At 44.2% G+C, this 20,470-nt stretch overlaps 1 protein-coding gene across 4 annotated transcripts; it reads left to right on the top strand.

The window, feature by feature from the left end:
• Positions 1 to 6,090: 6,090 nt before the first annotated feature.
• tnks1bp1 (tankyrase 1 binding protein 1) lies at positions 6,091 to 20,280 on the top strand. Of its 4 annotated transcripts, XM_088308251.1 has the most exons (10): positions 6,137 to 6,341; positions 8,290 to 9,099; positions 9,168 to 12,204; positions 17,123 to 17,235; positions 17,589 to 17,688; positions 17,885 to 18,029; positions 18,737 to 18,855; positions 19,152 to 19,330; positions 19,423 to 19,513; positions 19,638 to 20,280. In XM_088308251.1, exons 2-9 carry the CDS (start codon positions 8,297 to 8,299, stop codon positions 19,493 to 19,495), a joined length of 4,569 nt encoding a protein of 1,522 aa, XP_088164377.1. In that variant the 5' UTR covers positions 6,137 to 6,341; positions 8,290 to 8,296; the 3' UTR covers positions 19,496 to 19,513; positions 19,638 to 20,280. The 4 variants fall into 4 exon arrangements, with proteins under 4 accessions (XP_088164378.1, XP_088164379.1, XP_088164377.1 ...); XM_088308252.1 differs by having other exon boundaries at positions 6,091 to 6,250; positions 19,423 to 20,280; XM_088308253.1 differs by having other exon boundaries at positions 6,128 to 6,258; positions 19,423 to 20,280.
• The last annotated feature ends 190 nt before the right edge of the window (positions 20,281 to 20,470 follow it).

Raw genomic sequence — 20,470 nt, 5'->3', positions numbered from 1 at the left:
AAAAGAAAAGATTTGAGAAAAGATGAAAAGGGAGGTGCAAGAAAAAAAAAAAGAAAAATGAAAGAAGAAATTCACTGGGAGAGTGAACAGGAAAGAAAGCTTTGTCAAGCAGTGTGTGAAACATATTTCTCGCTGTGTGCGTGTGTGTGTGTGTGTGTGTGTGTGTGAGGGGAGGGAGTGAGCAGAGGGAGTCCATTGTGGATCTTTGTGTGGCTCAGATTGTCCTCATCTCTGGGAAAGCGGGAACTCAACCCCGCTCTCCAGAGGTCTTGTTACCAGGTGAGAGAGGCCGACAAAAAAGGGGGAAACAGACGAGAAAGTTGCACAGGTGTGGGAAGAAAGAGAAAGGGACCATGTGAGTGCTGCAAAGTTGCGAGAGGTTGGCACATTTCAATTCCGTGACAAAAGTCGATTGGAAAATATGCGATAGGGTGTCGTTGGTTGGATGTGCGCTTTATAAATCACTTAGGCAAACTCTTTGCACACAAGGGAGTCAAGGTCAGCACGTCTAGCTGTATTTGTAGAAAGTGACTCGTGTTGGTCTTTTTGAGAGCCAAACAAGAAACAGAACCGAAGCCAACGAAAGACTTGGAAGAATACTCCTCCTGGTGGCAAACACGGGAATTGACTTTTGCGTCCCATTTCTCCAAGCAACTTGTTATCTTGTTCCACCTTGCTTCGTTCATCATTTTTATCTGGCTTGTCCACATTCGAGTCTCGTGAGTGAGCTGCAGCCGATGGAAGCTGACGTTGGGCGAGAGGCGGGCGACGCCCTCAAATGGCTGGAAGTCAATCAAAAGTACGATTCATAGTCATGAGACTTCTAAATTCTTCAATAAATCTCATATTCGTGTTTTCTAAAAGTTGGAGCAAGTTGGGCTGCGTAAGGGAAAAAAACACGCAAAAAAAGTAAAACCCGACTAGGAAGGCCGACAACGCCTGACTTGCTCACCGCTGAGGCGACAACGCTGTGCTTTCCTTGTTGCCCCTACTAAATTGAAATAATTGACATTCTTGTACTCTTCAATCTTCAAATGTTTACTTATTTCATCACAACACCAAGATTCCATAACAATCCGACAGATTCCAGTTTGATTTCCAAAGAAAAGCTTGATACCGTAATCTTGAATGTGTTTCATTTTGGACCCGAGCAAAATATTTGACGATTCTGATCACGTCATTTTGTACAACGGATGATTTACAGTCCTCATAATTTGTTATTATGAGGTCATTATTTAATTTTTTTTTTATTTAAGTCTTAGACAGTGAGTAACAAGTACGCAAGTAGAAAAACATGCAGCATTATTGTGTGTCTGTGTGTGTTTTTTTGTTTTATGTGAGAGCGTGAAAGCACAATAGGTTGTGGCTGGGGGGTGTGAAAACGGACCATGTGCGCTTGACAGGAGTGTTTTTGTGGACGGAGTCTCTATTTTTCCCTTGGTATTGTCTGGAGTGGATTGTGGGGGCGGCAACTCACAAGAGCAGCTGCTTCTGACGAACACTCAGAACACACGATGACACTTGGAGGTTGAATCAATTCCATGTGGGTGGAAGCACATGTTTGATTGAAAGGACGTCACTCCGATGATCAGAATTAAGACCACCGCAGCAAAGTCACTGATGTTGATATCCTGCGGTATCAAATGCAGTGGATGAAAATGAGAACATTGCGGCGTCACTTGGGAAGTTGGTCGTCGGTCATACGACAAAGAGATTGCAATTCATATGCAATACGAGCCTTTTTGGCCGGTCAGTCCCCCGCCCACCGGCCGGGATCTCTTTGCCGTTCTGGCCTTGACCGGCCTTACTCATAAAAATTTTCGGCCTCCGACATAACCCCCCCCACACCCCCATCGGGCCAGAGGGCTCTGCTAATTTCTCTAGAATTTTAAAAAAATACATTTTCTATTTAATATTCAAATTTCTCGAGTGGGTGAATGTTTAGAGTTTGTTCATTATTAAGTTGTTCAAATTACTGTCGAGAAAAAAAGTCATGAAATATGTGCCGATAATCAATTCAGTTTTCCGCAATATTCTTTATTTATTGAGATATGCATGCATGTTCAAGAATATGCGTGCGTTTGCGTGTCATCTGAGCATAAATATGAGGTCATGTTTTGCTGTGCGTGTGTGTTTCATGCAGCTATTCTCCGGCCTTCGTTATATGCGTCATCGGCCGACCGGTCTGCTCGCCACAAAATAAAAGCTGTCGGTCTCTCGTCGGGACGGTCCACCATCTGATGAAGTAAAGCAACAAAAGACAACACAAGCAAGTTAGCAAGTTGGACGCATACATGTTTTTATGTGACCATTCGGTACTTTCTTATTCCTGAGGAAAATTCCATGAGAAAAACAAACAAAGGGCCTGGTTTCATATGAACAATGAAAATGAGGCTTTAAATTCTCCCTCAGGCGGCTGTTGATACAAAGCTCAGATGTGCATGACGCATTGGAAAGGTTATTGATCGCTCTGATCTTCTCTCCTCTCCACAAATCCATTCCTTAGGGAAGCTACACTGGAAAAATGTCTAAGTGGTTTGGGTGTCTTCTGAAAATTGCAAACTATTGAGTTCCCTTTTCTGTTTGCTTCTTTTGAGCACCATATGCAGGTATAGTGTCCTGCAATCTTTTTAAAAAAATTTTTTTTTATATTCAAACACAGGAAGAACTAGAGGACGGGTGGTGTCCATTTCTGCCCCCCAGGGTACAATTTCCACCAATGTTCAACACTCCATAAAAACTACGATGTCAAGGAACAATAAGGGACAAATATGTCCCGAGGCACCTTTTGACAGCACATCATACACAAAGGTTGAGTTTTGAAGGCAAATTGACAATTCAGTTCGTTTGCTATATTTAAATCACAATCAAACTGTAGATTGGCGATGGGACGGCCAACCAGACCAGCATTGACTTTGTGAATCGCCAATTAGCCAAAGAAATCATTTGTTTTTATTGTGCTAGTTGTGTCGTATCGTCATTCACCTGAAAATGGATATCAAGGTTTCGGAATGAATGCTCAAACGGCACCGTTACCCACTAGAGGAGGGGGGGGGGGAATTGGAGCCTGCAGCAACCATTTCATTTCATGCTTTAATTCATTGACGAATGCCATCCAATAAGTGTGTGCTATTGGACTTTAATTGTTCACGCCGTCTTTTCTTCAAGCTGTTAAGAGGTTATTTATGTGCCTTTGCATTGTCAGTGATAAAAAAAAAGGGCCCATTCCGAGAGGCTCTGCAGGGAGTCAAACCTTGCTTGGCCATCCTCCGGCGTAGCGAGTCCGTTCCACGACCCCAAGTCCTCCTCGGTGACGGGCCTGCTGTCCGCGACTTGAGCTTCTTTTCGGACTTTCAACTTTGACTTGACAACATTTTAATTGTACACTAAGGTGGCGTCGTCGATTGCGAATGTGGAGGGAACCAGCAAGCACTTGCATGCTGTACTGTTGCCATGACAACTCCAACGCATGGGGTCGCTGTGGATGTTCTTAAAATGTCCAGCAGAGGATGCTAAATACATACATTGTTTTGTTTTGTTCGTTTTTTTACCCAAAGTATTGCGCAGTGCTGTAGTAGAAGTTTGTTATTTATTATTATCCGCCTTAATATAGTTGCATCTTTTAATGTCATTTCAGTATTTCAAATCAAAGCGTGACTCATTCTCATATAGGCTACACGTTCATTCAGCACTGGTAAAGACGACACTTTTCAGAAGGGCAATTCCAACCTCATTTCAAATCTAATATTTCTTTGATTGCGTTTGAATTGTTTTTTTCAAGATGCATGAAGAAGCACGTCGCATTTGTGCTTCACAGTTCTGGTTTCAAATGTTGGCCTTCTGGTGTGGACTTGCGATTGGCAGGTTTTCCCCAGGTATCCCGGTGTTCATTGAAGATCCTATCAATTCCCAATAAGAAGGTTCGTATGCATAATTGTTTGTCCGTATGTGCACTGCGAATGACTAATGATACACCTTGCCTCGACAATATTTGAGTTTCACTTTTTCTCGGGTTTGCTGATGGTGCAGAGATCGTAAGTTGCCTGACTTGTCTGCGGGCAGCGTGGGGTCAGTTCCCACCCAGTGACGGTGTCTGTTTGAGCTCTGCGACCAGTTTGGGGTGGGGTCCGCCTTTTGCCCAAAGTTGGCTGGAATAAGCTCCAGCTCCCTCCCGTGACCCTGTCCAGCAAGGGTCTTCAATCCTGTTCCTCGAGGGCCACCGTCCATTCTGTTTTCCATCCCTTCCTGCTGCAACACACCTGATTCAAATGATCATTATCGTTATGGAGCTTCTGCAGAAAAAAACAGAAAACAGGTGGACTTTGCTACGTGATTCATTTATTGTATTTACTTTTAAAAGAAAATTCACGCGCTAACATTTCATGCCCAATCCTTCAGACTGCCTCAAATGAATGGAATGGTACAACATGATTAAAGTATGAACATTTGAATTTCGCTGGTGTGTTTGCTGCTCTTGGAAAGGCAAATGTGGAGCATGCATGAGATACGCAAATGAGGCCTTTCTGATCGGGTCACGCGGACACTCCATTGAAGCACACACAGCGAGCTGCGTGGATCTATTTCTTTTTCTCCTCAACTGCAGTGTGCCTTCAACAAAACCTGTTTATCAGGTCCACAAGGCAGGGCGTTATCGTGAAGCTTGACCGAGTCACAAAAGGAAACTAAAATGTTGTCTTCCTTTTGCATGTAAAATATCACGGTGCATACACGTGAACATTTCTCCATGTTTTTAATGATTTGGGCAAATTGGCTATTCTACAGTGAGAGAAATGCTGCTACTGCTACTACTTTGATCACCAGCTGAGTTTTGTTAGCTCAGAAAGAAATCCATGATTTCTCATTCTTATGGTTCTTTTTTAAATTATGATAAAGAATATCAGTCAAAAATATGTAAAAATGTTCAATATAAAAGATGTGAGGTCCATTTTATTGAGTGAAATACGTATTTGGTCAAGAGAAATCATTGATGATGTTTGCGTACGTCTGGAGGGATTTTGTTTTGACAGAATCTTTGTAAATCTTTTGAAGTTTCTTGTCACTGCTTGGAAATTCACAGCTTAAGCTCCCTTTGCAGGTTTCCTGTTGAGTTGATGTCTGGAAAGCAACCTGGCCACGCCTTGACCTTATTACAATTCTTCTTTGTGTCCCTGGCATCCCATCCACAGCCCGTCTTCAGTTTTCTTATTGAGGAAATGAGGCACAAGAGCTCCAAAACATGATGTTCTTACTTCTTCCAACGATGAGTATTGCATTCTGACTGACTCCCATTTTTTTACTTTTTTCTCATCCAAGCACAGTGGAACAGTTTGATATCTCCGGTTTGGTTTCATCTGACCACATGCAGCACTTTTCTTCAGTCTTATCTGAGTCATGAAATGTTCACAGTTCAGCTTGACAAGCGGATGCATGAGCCTTCTTTGGCAGGTTGATGTGGTGGCTCCTACAAATCGAAGGCCTTCCGGTACAGAGTTTCTTGGCGACTGAGTCCCTACCAGCGTGTTCCATTTCCTGCCGATATAAAGCACAAGGCTCACCAATCTGTTTGAAACTGAGAGCTCCTTCTTGGGTACTGAATATTGTGGCAAGATACCGGTTCGAGAAGCATTTCAAATTCTTTGGTGGTAAATCATTTCAATGTAGTTGCAGCATTGGCTTCTCTCCACAAAAGTTGTGATTTGGTCACATGCTGCAATACTCACATTTGACCTGTTGGCGTTTTTGGGCGAGTTTGACTGATAAAATCAATTCATGAAACACTGCAACACGGGACCATGAAATCATGAATTAAATACAGAAATAATTATAAAATTGTTTTTCATATAATCATTGGCCATTTTTCAATTAATGACGGGTTTATTCATTCAATTCCATATCTAATTAAAAAAAATGAAACGTGTAATAAATTAATGGCCATTTTAATGAAACATTTCATGGTGTTTTTATTTCTTTACTTTTGCCACTTTCAGTCCTTCATAATGACGGTGACGTGCTCACGAGATTCATTTGGGAACGACAAACATGCCTTTTGTTTTATTTTGAAGGGGCCGGCCTGTAGTTTGTATTTTGTGCTCCGACTAACGTGTGTAACTTAACCTCCGAAGTTTGGTTCTGGTTCGATCTGAGGAGGAGCGTGCAGGGAGTGTTTTCTTTCACAGGCGTCCACAGCACACATTCGTGGGAATGAGGAAAAAGAACGACAAGCAGGCGAGACGGTGGAGGAGAACGCCAAGTTAGTTAGTTAGTTGGCTTTTTCTTTTTCTTATTCTTTTCTCCCCCAACTTCTTCCTTCTTCTTCTGTATGATTGCGAGAAGATTCAAAGGTAAACGAAACACGTTATTTTACATCTGTTCGGAGCAGGTGCACAGTTCGCGTGTCTTCATATTTTCGCCGTCATTGGGAATTGTGAACAAATAAATGTCGACAATTTCAACTCGTTGTCGAGGGAGCGAAAGTGACACACTTTTAATGAGGTTCTCCGGTTCAATGACCGATAGTTCGGAATTTATCTGTAACTTATTAACACCTCCATAAACCAGCCAACGTCTTTTCCCTTGTTTTGCCCTTTTTAATGTAGTCTTTGTGGGCTTCTGAAGGTGCTGCATGACTTTAACAAAGCAGGTGAGCAGCGACTGAAAGAAAAGGAAGCCAAACAAAGAAGAACCATTTTCCTGATAATGTCGTCGACATATAGGAAAACCAAAATATATTGATCATCTATCAAGTGCTTCTTTACTTTACTTCAATTTGTTTCCCATGTTCACCTGCCAGGAGGAGATGCTTTGATTTGAAAGTGGCTGACAGCTTTTGATGTGATTATGCGTCTCAAAAAGCGACGCCACCCTCCTCCATGCAAAGAAAAGTACACTTGCACATTGCTTTCTTTTTTTTTTTTTGCGACCAAACACAGCTCGGTAATTGTGATATTGTGTTCAATATAGGCTGACACATTGATTCAACTTTTGGGTGGGGATCTGAGATACCAAATCGGTTCCAAAAGACTGACAGGTCAAACCAGATGCAGCAAACAATGCCTGGGGAATTTGTAGTGACACATTTGGAAACGCCACTTTACACTCCGTGTAAACACACCACACCGTCAGCCAATGTGGAAAAGTGTACGGAAAGCTGCTTTAGCATTTATTTCACACTGCTCATATCCAGCTTAAGGTACACACTAGTATATAGTCGTTTGTCCTCTCTTGACAAGTCCCTGGCAGAAAAACGGTTTCAAACAAGTCAAAAAATGTTCCAGTTCTTCCAAAAACTACTGTATGACATTTGTGCAGACTAGCAGGACTACTTTGGCAGTCGTTGGACAACTTTGTTACCAGTGAGGCAACTGTGCACTTGTTTAAAACCGTGTACCTCAGGTGACATTATACACTTGCTACTCTAGCGCTTCACTCGCAGTTCTAGTAGTGTGCAGACGTCAACAAGTGCACAGTTTTGCCTCACTATCAACATGTAATTTTCCTGGCTGCCAGTATCTCAAAGCAGTGCTATTAGTGTGCGCAAATGTCATACAGTGGCAGAAAAAAAACCCCATTACTAGCGACAAGATAGTCATTCTCTTAGTGTACTATAGTAGTTCTACGGGTGTGCTGAATTGGCTTGCTCGTGAGGCCAAAGAGCATACTGATACATGGATTAAGATGACTATCAGGGCAATCAACAACTTTCCATGAAAGTGCGATAGTTGTATAATTTTAACATAATGGCGGCCGCAATTGATGTCACCACTTGGCAGCAGCCAGTCAAAGCCTCGTTGGATTTCTAGTGTGCTCCCTAAATGGGCTGCAGAGGAATTCCGAACGGAAGTCCTGTCTGCCAAGTGTGTAGGAGCTCTTATAATGACTTCCTGATCTAATTGACCCCGCGCATGTGTCCATCAGCCGCTGCCTTCGACAGCCATTTACTGCACGCTACACCATAAACTCGTGGAAGTTGGCCCCTTTTGGTAGCCATTATACTCCACAGCGGTGTTTCACCACGGCGGCACAATAATCTCGGTGTAAGATTAGCATTGCTTCCTAAACCGTACTTTAATTGGCTCACTTTCTGAAACTCTGCTTGGTGCGTAAATGACATTTTTTTTTTAACGTAATTATTGATATGCCGCCCCACAACATTGCAGAGAGTTGGGGAAAAAAAAAGAAACAATCTAAGTTGGATGGCTTCATGGTGTTTTAATGACTCCTTAAATGATTTGGCAGTTTTCTGTTGGCAAAATTTTATTGAGAGACCTCTTTCACTTTCTCTCATTTTAGAAACGCAATGATGCAGAGCACAGTGGACTCTTCGCAGGTGATCGATGTCTCAAAATCGAAGCCGTCTCTCCCCCCCAAGCCTCGACTTGCTCCCAAGCCCTTCTCCTCCCAAAAAAGCACCATTCGCTCCATAAATGCCCCCCAAGCGGTTCATGTGTCCTCCAAGGCTGGAAAACCCGTGGCCAAAACTCCCCCGAAACCTTTGACCAAACCGTCCACAAAACCACCTCAGCAAAAGTCCACAAGTGTGAATTCAAAGGATCCAAAGAAAACAATCAAAGCTGAAAGCAAACCTGTTGCGGTCCAGAAAGAAGTTGCCAAAACGAACCACAAAACAGAGACGCCGGTAATAACAAACGCTAAACCGAATGACGATGAAAAGAGTAAAGACGAATCTCCAGCGATCACGGTCCAAAAGCCTGAGGAATCACAGGAAAATGATTCCTCAAAAACGAATGAAACATTTCAGTGGGGCGGAACCAGGAAGCGCTTGTCCATGGAGCTTACCTCCAAGTTTAACTCTGGTGGTATTCCTCAACCCGTTGATCACAGCCGATCTGCATCGATAAAAAAAGGAAAAGAAAACGCAAACCAGCCAAAGCCAACAATGCCGGCGCCTCCCACCGCAGAAAGTAATGAAGCCAAATTGGTGGAAGACAGCAGTGGAGGTGGCAGCATCAAACGGCGGATCAGTCTTCTGTTTGACTCGGCGTCAAAGCCAGAGGTTGCTGTGAAGAGGGTGCAGCCCCAATTTGTCAATGAAACAGCTGGCGTCAAGCAGCGAATCAAAAACTGGACTCAGGAGAGCAGGTCAGTCAATCCTTTTCCTCTGTGTTTGTGTAATCATTAATGTCCATTAATCAAATTTTTGTCTTCAGCTCAGTGCCACCAACTGTGCCAACAATAGAGAAGAGTCAAAAATTGCCAGAAGTTTCTGAATCCGGGACCATCGCACTGTCTGACAGTACTGAGAACCCCCCAACAGAACAACTTCACACATCAGAGGAGTTGGAGCACAAGACTTCAGAGGAAGATCATGACGCTGACGACGGCTCCTCCCCCACAATGGATAAAAGGCGAGACGCTGCCAAACGGCGGTCTGTTCAAGTAGGTGGGCTTGAGAAAGACCATGGTGAAGACCCTCTTGGCAAGGGATCGAAAGCAGAAAGCAAGTCAGAGGAAGTAGGAACTCTAAAAAGCAAGGAGGAGGACATTAGTGAGCTGGAACAAATAAAACATTTGGAATTTGAGAAAAGGCGAAAAGCGGAGGAAAGTGAAAAGCAAAGGTCCAAGTTACTGGAGGAGAAGAAACAAAAAGAGCTGGAGGAGGAGGAGAGTCGGAAGAAAGAAGAAGCCAGGCATAGGAGAGAAGAGGAGAGCAGGGTGGAAGCTGAGAAAGAAAGACTTAGGCTTAAGAAGATAGAAGAGGAAGAGGAGAGAAGGAGAGAGGATGAGAAGCAGAGAAGGGAGGAATTGTTGAGAGAAGAAGAGAGGAAGCGAGAGGAGGAGGAGGACAAAGAGAAATTGAGGCTGAAAAGGGAAGAGGAGAAGCAGAGAAGAGAGGAACTGGAAAGAGAGAGGGTGAGGGAAGAGGAAAGGAGGAGAGAGGAGATGGAAAGGAAGAAGTTGGAGGAAGAGAAACAGAGACAGGAGGAACTAGAGAAAGAAAGGCTTAGAGAAGAGGAGAGAAGAAAGGAAGAAAGAGAAAGATTGAGGCTAAAGAAAGAAGAGGAGGAGAGACAACATAGGGAGGAACTAGAGAAAGAAAGGCTGAAAGAAGAGGAGAGAAGGGAGGAGAGAGAACGATTGAGGCTGAAGAGGGAAGAAGAGGAGAGACAGAGAAGGGAGGAATTGGAGAGGGAAAGACTGAGGGAAGAGGCGGGAAGGAGAGAGGAGATAGAACGATTGAGGCTGAAGAGGGAAGAAGAGGAGAGACGGAGAAGGGAGGAAATCCAGAGGGAAGAGGAAAGAAGGAAGGAGGAGAGAGAAAGATTGAGGCTGAAGAGGGAAGAAGAGGAGAAACAGAGAAGGGAGCAGTTAGAGATGGAAAGGAGAAGGGAAGAAGAGAGAAGAAGGGAGGAGAGTGAAAGATTGAGGTTGAAGAGAGAAGAGGAGGAGAGACGGAGAAGGGAGGAAATACAGAGGGAAGAGGAAAGAAGGAAGGAGGAGCGAGAAAGATTGAGGCTAAAGCAGGAAGAAGAGGAAAGGCAGAGAAGAGAGGAACTGGAGAGGGAAAGACTAAGGGAAGAGGAGAGAAGAAGGGAAGAGGTAGAACGATTGAGGCTGAAGAGGGAAGAGGAGAGACAAAGAAGGGAGCACTTAGAGATGGAAAGGAGAAGGGAAGAAGAGAGAAGGAGGGAGGAGAGTGAAAGATTGAGGTTGAAGAGGGAAGAGGAGGAGAGACGGAGAAAGGAGGAAATTGAGAGGGAAAGACTAAGGGAAGAGGAGAGAAGGAGGGAGGAGAGGGAGAGATTGAGGCTGAAGAGGGAAGAAGAGGAGAGACAGAGAAGAGAGGAACTGGAGAGGGAAAGGATAAGGGAAGAGGAGCAAAGGAAAGCGGAAATTGAAAGAATGAGAGTGATAAGGTTGGAAGAGGAGAAGCAGAGGAGGGAGGAACTGGAGAGGGAAAGGATACGGGAAGAGGAGCGAAGGAGGCAGGAGATAGAAAGATTGAGGCTGAAGAGGGAAGAAGAGGAGAGATGCAGACTGGAGGAACTGGAGAAGGAAAGGAAAAGGGAAGAGGAGAGAAGGAGGGAGGAGATTGAAAGAATGAGTGTGAAAAAGTTGGAAGAGGAGAGGCTGAGAAGGGAGGAACTGGAGAGGGAAAGGTTGAGAGAAGAGGAGAGAAGGAGGGAGGAGATGGAGAGATTGAGGCAAAAGAGAGAAGAAGAGGAGAGACACAGAAGGGAGCAGCTAGAGATGGAAAGGATACGGGAAGAAGAGAGAAGGAGGGAGGAGAGTGAAAGATTGAGGTTGAAGAGAGAAGAGGAGCAGAGGCAGAGAAGGCAGGAATTGGAGATGGAAAGACTAAGGAAAGAGGAGAAACGGAGAGAGATGGAAAGCTTTAGACTGAAAATGGAAGAAGAGGATAGGCTGAGAAGGGAGGAATTGGAGAGGGAAAAGCTCAGGGCCGAGGCGAGAAGGAGGGAGGAGATCGAACGAGTGAGGCTGGCAATGGAAGAAGAGGAGAGACAGCGACGTGTTGAATTTGAGAGAGAAAGACTGATAGAAGAGGAGCGAAGGAGGGATGAGATAGAAAGACTCAAGCTTAAGATCGAACAAAATGAGATGCAGAGAATGGAAGATCTGGAGCGGGAAAGACGGATGGAAGAGGAGAGCAAGAGGGATGAGATGGAAAGACTCAGACTCGAGATGGAAGAAGAGGAGCGACAGAGACGCGACGAATGGCAGAACAGGAAGGAGGAATCTCGAGTGGCACAAGCGCTCAAGGAGGAGGAGTCGAGGACCAGACGGAAGAACGAAATGAAAATGAAGCAACAAAAGGAAGAGCTGGAGAAGATGAGGGCCATGGAGAGGCAGAGAGACACTTTGAACTCCGCTCCACGCAAATCCTCGGCCCCCGCTGGCGTCGTTTATGGCAACTTTGCCATCGACGAGCCTCAGCCTCTGGTGGATGGCGGCCATTTTGATGATTTTTCAGTCAAGCCGACTCGGTGGGGTTCACCCAAAAAAGCCGATGCGAGCGCACGGGACACAATGGTCGACGTTCGGGTTCCGCTCGATGTTGCCGCTCGGGAGAGAGTGAAGACTGAAGGCGACTTTGGGCCGAAATCGACATTCGCGCGCCCGGAGGAAGAGGACGACCACCGAGAGCGACAAGACGAGTCTCAACAGCACGAGCGACGGTTTCCGCAAACGGAGTCGACAAAAGAAGGCCGACTTTACAAGAATGAGGTGAATTCAAATTCTTCAACTTTTTCCGGATCTCTGCAATCCATGACAGTCAATTTAGCAAAAGGTGATTCCGTATGCGTCGATGAAGGAATAATCTATTTTTTTTCCATGAATACATCGTTTGAGTGCAAAGATTTCATATTGAATGGGAGTGCAACCAGCAGACGTGCGGATAATTTTCTCAGTTTCAAATTAGTGAGCAAATAAGATTTGAATCTATCGGAGCTTTTTGCATTTGTTTGTCCTGTCTACTTTGATCACTGATGTGAATTTTAAACCGGCTTGATGATTAAGTTCCCAAATGAGCAGAATTTAAACGAGAAACAAAGGAAGAAAGATGTTACTAAACTCGGTTGTTATCGTCATTAATAATGGGGAAAAGGAATCTTCGACCTGCTGATTTTGCAAGTGTGGAGCAGTCCAATGCTTTGCAAAAGGAAAGAAAACATCGGAGAGCTCCTTGGTTTTGTTGACCCACAGCACATTTTTACTTTTGTTGTGATCCGATGAAACCAACCAACTTTTTGGTCGCAATTCCAAAAGATGTCCAAAGGAAGCACTGCTCGTCATCAGTCGGACAACATGCATGTTACAAACCTTTTTCTTCCAATGCGACTGACGACTTGATCATGGTTGAGGGAATTATGCAAGGTTCAAAAAAAAAAAAAAAGAAGTCTGGCAAGCCCTACGCGATAAGATGAACTTTCTTCGGGGTTCATCAAAGGCACTTGAAATGTTGGCCAGTGAGTGCTGACTTTTATGTCGCATCATTTTGAAGGTGATTGGTTAGTTCTGAACACGGACGGGCGCGTCTCGATTATCAGAGCGTGTGCAAGGCTCTCCGTTGTTTTTAATTCCCTTCTTCTTAGTTGTGCAGGTTGTAGGTCACGTGAGCGGTGAAAAAGTTTTCAATTGATTTATCATGGGCTCATTTAAAAAAAATTTTTTTTATACGTGTGGTGCCAAAACTTTTTATATTCACTGTACGTTGTCGTGAAAAAAAACAAAATTGACAATGAAGGCTAAATTGGGTAAAAACACAGAAGTGATTCAGCAGACATTGTGTAAGTGATATTTTACCAGCGTCATGTACAGCTAGTCGTCGTACGCATAAAAAAAAAAAATCTTGTTCTACTCGCTTCAGCTGGTTACACCATGCCCTAAAAAATGTGTTTGTTGCGTTTTGTGTGGGCGTGAGTGAGCGTGACTAATAAAACTGCGCCATCCCATAATCGACTTGATGGAGGCAGATGATGATCATGACGAGTGGTGGTGATCACATGGTCGGCTTTTCAGCTCGGTCGTAAAAGAAATAGGGACTCCCGAGTTGCGTCAATTCTCAAATTCTATTCTTAACGTGTAAAGTTTTGTGGTTTGGACGGACATGTCTTAAAGGAAGTGGTGTTTGGGGAATTTATATATTTTCTTTAGCCACTTTGCAACTTACAAGTCGATTGTCATGACAAGATGCACAAATAGTTTTGGATTGTGCTCTCTTTTGAAAAGGGGAATGCCACTTCTGTCATTGCAGATGGTCAAAGTTTGTAGTGCACAAAATTGGTGAACAAGCGAGCAGACATTTGTTAACTTTGACTTGATTTGAATAAACTGCTGCCTATCTGCAGTTCGCGCAGAAGATTCAAACTATTTTATTGACTTTTTGCGTCAATAGGGGGAACCGTCAAGCAATTAATTCTTTGAAGGGGAAATTATTCCCGCCCTCACAATTCAAAGCGGTCCCCGGTGTCTCAATAAAAGGTGACCCCGTTACTTGGTGAAAATGCACACCAGTTAATGACGACTGGTCGGTGAACATCAGACGGTTTGTGTGGGCGGATCAGTCAGTCAATCGAATGCTGAGTATGGCTTTAGTTACCATGACGATTTGGGGTGGCGCTTTGCATCACATGACGTGAGGGGCTATTCAGCGTTGCCCACTTTTTTTTTAGCTTTTTAACTTTTCCAAATCTCGTGACTTAGTCATGCGAGAGAGGAAAAAAAACAAACAAGCAACAAGAAAATGCAGAGACTTTTTTTGGGCATTATCGGAGCCGCTTTGTCGCGTCTTACGACTTCCTGCAGTGCAGATGTCCCCCCCGGCATATCCAGGCTGAGAATGAATCGGACATTAAATGAGACAATTGTAATCTTTGTTTTGATTGATGCTTGTGAATTAGCAGCATTCTAACCGATTTGCATGCGCTCACATTTTGGTGTCAACGTGAATAACAATGTGGGTGGAGGAGTGGATTTTTTTTTTCTTTCATTCATAATGGAGCTGTTCACTTCCTTACTTTTGAGTAAGACTTAATTCTGTTGACCTGCCTTCGACTGTATTGATGATATTTGATGCCGCGGAACGAGCTATCGTTGCCATCGACGGCTCACTGTTTGCAGAAACGGCAGTGCCGTTTGGACAAGCAAACATACTGAAGCCATTTATTGCACAAATAGTGATTTGCATTTTTTTTCTTCACTTTTATAAACATTACAACTGTAGTGCAGTTCTGCGCGTCACTGAATTTTGTGCGAGTTTCTCCTTTTTTGAGCTTTTCAATTGTTTTATGTACAACAGCAACATATATTTATTTGCGCACGGTGTTCGTCCACGCTGTACGCAAGCACATCCCTATCCATATGAGCATGAGATTTGACGAAAAGCAACACATTATTCGTGCTACGGAAAGCGGAAGTGTTGAGAGTGCCAAGCAAGCAGAGACAGATCAGCTCACCTGCCTGTTTGGACCTGCATCATTTTTGCAGAGAAACATTGGCGAGCTCAGTCGGTAGCTCTGATCTCTGTGGTTAGACACGATGTGCTGAGCTTGAGCTTGAGCGTGTGCGTCATTGTGATACTCCCTCCGTCTTTTTGTCTGTTTGCATGCTTTAGCAAACAAGTCCTAACCTCCATACGGACGAAACTAAGAGCAGATTGCACTGCACACGTTGCATTCACTTGAAGAGAAAAGTACAGTTAAAAAAACAACAACATTCAAACATAACATTAGTAAAGATCAGGAGCGGGTAATGAGTTTGTGCTCAAGGGACACCTTAATTTTTTGAAATGGTCCAACTCATTTTTAGATGGTTTAAAAAAAAAAAAAAAAAAGTTCAAATGTGTATGTAAAAATACTGTTGTATTGATTTTTATAATAATACGTTTTTATTTTTCCATGTATAGCATAACTATTCAATAAAATAAACAAAATGCCCATTTTATTTTCTACTCTTTTGTTAACTTGTCTATTTTAATGATGCTCATTTTGTCTGTGGCTGAGTCGGCAGAGCGCGACGTCCTGCGACATAAGGGTCCGCGTTTCAAATCGCACCTCTGTCTCTCAAAGTGTCTTTGAGCAAGACAGCTGGACCTTTTTTGCTTTCGGCGGCCCTGAGAGCAACTGCCCATTGATGTGTTCATGAACGTGAGCATTCGCAAGAGAGCATACCTTGAGGAACACCCCCGGACCACAAGTCAACATGCTCCGAAAGAGCTGCTTTTGGCACACAGCCTACACGCAAACCCGTTTAAATGGGAAATGAGGACCGACCATTACGTACACACACACGCACAAAAAAAATACTTTACGTCGTATGGACAAGATGCGAAACGTTTAAAGATGTCTGGAAAGGGTCAGACAGGATGATCAAATTCCATTTTGGAGCAGTTTTATTAAGTTCAGTTGTTAAATTGAATCATTTTGGTTCTTATTGATTGCACCTGACGCAAAAAGTCCAAATTGTTTGATAGAGGACACGTCAAGACAAATGCATTCAGTCGACAGAGCATAGTTTGTTTCAGGAAAAACGTACTTTTCTGATTAGGTCTTCCAAATGTGGCCTTTTATCAGCGCCATGCAAGCAAGCACTTTCCCTCCCCGTGGTGTCATGTGTGTCTTAGATAAAAGCAGCGGGAAAAAAACAACGTGACCATGAAGTGTCACACTGCGAGGTTAAGGCCTTCTTTGGTTGAATATTGCGCTACATCTTTTCTGCTGCTGAGAAGTTGCCCTCGGTCGGGGTTGTCGCTCTTTTGAACCAACTCAATATTCTGGCGGACTTTCCAGGACATGACATGGCGTCTTTTTGGCACCTGATCGGGATTTGAAATGGTCCAGGAATTGACCGTCTCAGTCTGCGTGCATTCATCCTTTGCGCTGTTCCTTTCGTTCCGACGCATAATGAGGACGGTTAGCATGCTAACATCCATGTGTAACAAGAGAATGGCCCGCTCCTAATATGCTTTCTTGAATCTTCTCATTTTGAAAATGAGATTCTACTTTTGCACTGCATTTTGGTTTGTGAACATTTGGCATGTGACGCATCGGTACGTTGATCTGGAAATGAGCATTGCGGTGCATTTAGTTTGATGCCTTCATGTTCCTCTTCCTGAAGGAAGAAACATAATCACGTGTGGTATCCATTCGGGCCGTCTTTTACAACGACATAATGCGACGCATCACAAGCAGTGGCGCCTCATTGCGTTTCTAATTTAAACGTCACGCTCGAAAGAAGTGCAGTTTCTGTTGTTCCGTCCGTTTAATTATTTCATGTTTCTCTACTTCAAAATTGTGGTCATGGTGTACCCTTGATAAATGGGAACAGGTTTAAGCCTGTAAAATGGTTTCCACTCTATCTAAGTGACAAGTCTCAGAGAACACAACATTTGGACTTCCCTTTGACAGGTTGCTTTCATTTGGACTCTTTGCGTGTGCATGTACCTTCCGGCCTGTGGGTGTGACAGCGGTTTGGAATTTGGGGATATGCCATCCGTACATGTGCCTGCAAATGTATGCTCATAGATTTCAAACCTCACGGCCTCCCGGAGCCGCTCATTAAAAGACGAATGTGAGCTTTGCGCCGCGTGCAGTTGATTTTGTACATGATCTCATCCTAATGCGTCCATTTTTGTGTCCCTCAGGAACCCGAGAACAGTTATCGCTCACGTGGACGCGGAGAAGATGCCGATGCTTTGATCGACTTTGAGTCAGACAGACTGCACGCGGCATACGAATGGAAATCGAAAACTGACAGGTAGAAAAGATTTGTTTCCTGGTACAGTATGAATGTAATAAACGGATCAACGCTACACGACCACGCGCTCGTTACATTGATGGAGGCTGACGTGGCAGCATGTGCACACTTACCTCAAAGTCCAATATTTATACCTTGAGTTGTAATGGTTGACATTTATCTTCAACAAATGTGATTTAAACTCATGGAGGACTTTCAATTATAGAATGCAAAAGTTTTTACAAATTAAAAAACTCAAAAGTTGAGATGTTTCTGTTGGTGATGCTCCAAAATGCCTTCGAGCGGTTTCAAGCGCTTACAAGAATTGAGTGCGTTGCAACAACAACTGAATATTTTTCGGGCCGATTTCCCAGGACCGCTTTTCAACCAAGTCCGAAGTCTTTCACTGATCCATTCGCTGAGGTCGCCGAGGATGATGCTGGAACTGAACTTGTGCTTTCTCCTTTCCCTGAGGTGGGTGGTCACTCAGGAATCCATTTGACCAAAAAGCACTTTGCATATCCGCACACATTCTAGAGCAAAATCTTTGACCGCCAACCAGGACAAAATATTTTTTCCAGAAACAGTTGGTCACTTTTCACACTGTACAACTTGATGTGCATCCACTCTGTATATTTGTTGGGGGCAACTTTTTTATTGCATTGCACAGAGCTCCACCCCTCTGCTCGACACCAGTGCTCTGAGATCCAGGGCGGACCTGGGCAAGAGGCGCAGCCGATCGCGTCCATCACGTTCAAGCCGCTCGCAACCGTCCGTGATCGAGGCTCCGGACTGGCGCTCTTGTGACTCCACAGGTGGGCCTCAAAGAGATATTTTACTTTACTTGCAAACGTCAGCCGTTAAAAGGCAAGATTTTGTTTTTGACGGGCGATACGGCGGTCAGCCGGCTAGGATGCTCACAGCGCAGAGGTGTCGGGTTTGATTCCGGTCCAGAGTTCCTGTGTGGCGTTTGCATGTTGCCCCATGGGCTGCGTGGGTTTTCTGCGGGTGCTTCGTTTCCTCCCCCATTCCAAAAACATGCAAAGTAATTGAACACTCTAAATTGTCCTTGGGTATGATTGTGAGTGTGAATGTTTGTTTGTCTTTGTGTGCCCTGCAATTGATTGGCTGGCGACCAGTTGAGGGTGTACGTCGGCTACGGGTTGAAGTTTTCCGCGAGAGGCTCCAGCACGCCTGCGACCTTCGTGAGGAGAAGCGGAGCAGATAATGGATGGATGAATTGATAACGTGATTATTTTCATGTGCAATTATGACGACTTTTAAAATCACATTTTTGCTGCTTGCTGTCGAATGAAAATAACATCACAAGTTCAGGGCGCGGGTAACAAATAATCACGGCTCATTCGCCAGCTGATAAAATATATTATTAATAAAGTTCCTATTCAGAATAGTATGAACTTTTTCCTGCTGAAAAATCAGTAAAGTATCTTTTTAATCTTATGTAGCTTGGAAGTTTGTTTTGAATTGGGTCCAAAGGTTCAACTTCTGCTGCTGATTTCAGATGGCGGGCAAATGGAGTCCGACTCAGAGGCGGAACTGCCAAAACAACGGATTGTCGCGTCTCCTTCGGTTTCCAGAAAGGTCTCTGCAATTCCTGGCGTCAGCCCGTCAGCCCTCATTGTAAGTGCGACCAGAGCTCGTCGAGATGCATTTCTCTTTTCGGATTTCAGAGGCTGAGTGAGCTGCACTGTATTAGTTCAACGAGGAGCGAGTAACGAGAGTGACGATTCCTGTCGCTTACCAAATATTGTGTGTCGTACAATATTTGGAAACTCGGTATGCCTCGGTACTGTTCTGAAAAAAATCTGAATACAAAAAGTCCACAATCCACATTCAGATTCTGACCCACTAGATGAGAATCGTTGCTTTAATAGATTGCGCAGTCTGATGGGACTTTACTCGACACACTTCCTCAGGCGCAAATGAAAAGGCGAGCGGAAGGACGAGAGGAGACCGAAGACGACAAGGAAAGTCCGAAAGTTGAAGCGGCGCCGTCTCCCGCCCTCCTGCCGCGCTCACCGCGTCCTCCTCGCTCCGCTGCCCAGCTTGCTGGCGCCGCTCGAGTTCTTCCTCCCATCGGGGCCACAGACGCAGGGTAAGAGCAGCAGAAAACAAAAGAGAAGGGCTGGTCTTCTGGATCGTTTGTATATTTTTTCTTCCCCCAAATTGCTTTTGTGTGTGTCTCAGTGTGGCCTCTCCGGCTTGGCTGGCAGAGTTGAAGTCTAAAAAGCGCATCAGTCAACATGAAGGCGAATGGTAGCTGTGCGGCAGGTGGCAGGTCAGCACTCTAAACTGAATGCAAAATATGTTGTTAAGTCAGCATTTTGTCCAGGTCTAAAAAACAAAAAAGTTTCATATGAGCAGGCGTAATTTGATGTCTTCTGTGGACTGCGTCCCCGTAGGAACCACGGCGCCCGCAATTGGGTTGTTGTTCCGAGAGACGCGTCGCCAAGGTCCACATTTTGCACTTGAGTGCCTTATTTGCACCGTTAAACCAGATCTGAAACGTGCAAAATGGAATTGAAGCTTTTTGAAATGTGTTGCAAGCGTTTGTCTTGTAATTGATTTGCCAAGGCTATGTGACATTTTATACTCTTGCCGCAAAGTCAACCGGTGATTATCAATGTAATGCAGAACATGACATAAAGTGACTATTTTTTTCATTCTGTTGTTGCTGTTTGTCAACTTTTCTTAACCGAGCCCGCTGCAGGCAATTCAGAGTCAATATCGATCCGCCCTTGTCTTTAGTTGAACACAATTTGATCTCTTAAGGTAAAACTTTGCATATATCCGACCTATATTTGCCTCTACACACAGAAATGATCACACAATCGTTTTTCTTCTTTTCACAATACAATAACCCTTAATTGAAAACATCAGCAAGCTTGCAGGAAATGGAGGAACGCTTTTATGCCAGCACACTGTGTGAATATGTTTATCTACTTGAGAGCTTTTTAAGTGCCTGTTTTCTAATGAAAAAAAATGACCACAAGTCATTTATTTGCAATGTGTTGCAATTTATTAAAAGCTTTTCTATGAAATGTATTTGAGTGTATGCCGTTGTTTGTGGCGCAACACACACACACGCGATGATTCAGCTGATGAAATGAAAAGTTGGGGAAAAAAGTTGGCGCCGTAAGAGAAGAAGCAAGCAGGTGAAGAGCAAGCAAGGTGGCGTCCATAGCGTTGAGCCAGCCACATCTCAGCTGGTTCTCGCGGCGCGCTGGCCGAGCAT

This window comes from Idiotropiscis lumnitzeri, chromosome 11 (genome assembly GCF_059441095.1).
Source record: "Idiotropiscis lumnitzeri isolate Australia: NSW breed Sydney's pygmy pipehorse chromosome 11, RoL_Ilum_1.0, whole genome shotgun sequence".
NCBI classification, from domain to species: Eukaryota; Metazoa; Chordata; class Actinopteri; order Syngnathiformes; family Syngnathidae; genus Idiotropiscis; species Idiotropiscis lumnitzeri.
The sequence above is the reverse complement of the archived record's forward strand: the minus strand, read 5'-3'. Positions and strand labels throughout refer to the sequence as shown.

What these genes read in the sequence shown, in the direction of transcription:
- tnks1bp1 (XM_088308252.1), top strand. Translation starts at nt 8,297, where the DNA reads ATGATGCAGAGCACAGTGGACTCTTCGCAGGTGATCGATGTCTCAAAA. An exon ending in AACTGGACTCAGGAGAGCAG is followed by an intron (nt 9,100 to 9,167) that starts GTCAGTCAATCC and finishes TTTTGTCTTCAG; the next exon opens with CTCAGTGCCACCAACTGTGC. An exon ending in GCCGACTTTACAAGAATGAG is followed by an intron (nt 12,205 to 17,122) that starts GTGAATTCAAAT and finishes TGTGTCCCTCAG; the next exon opens with GAACCCGAGAACAGTTATCG.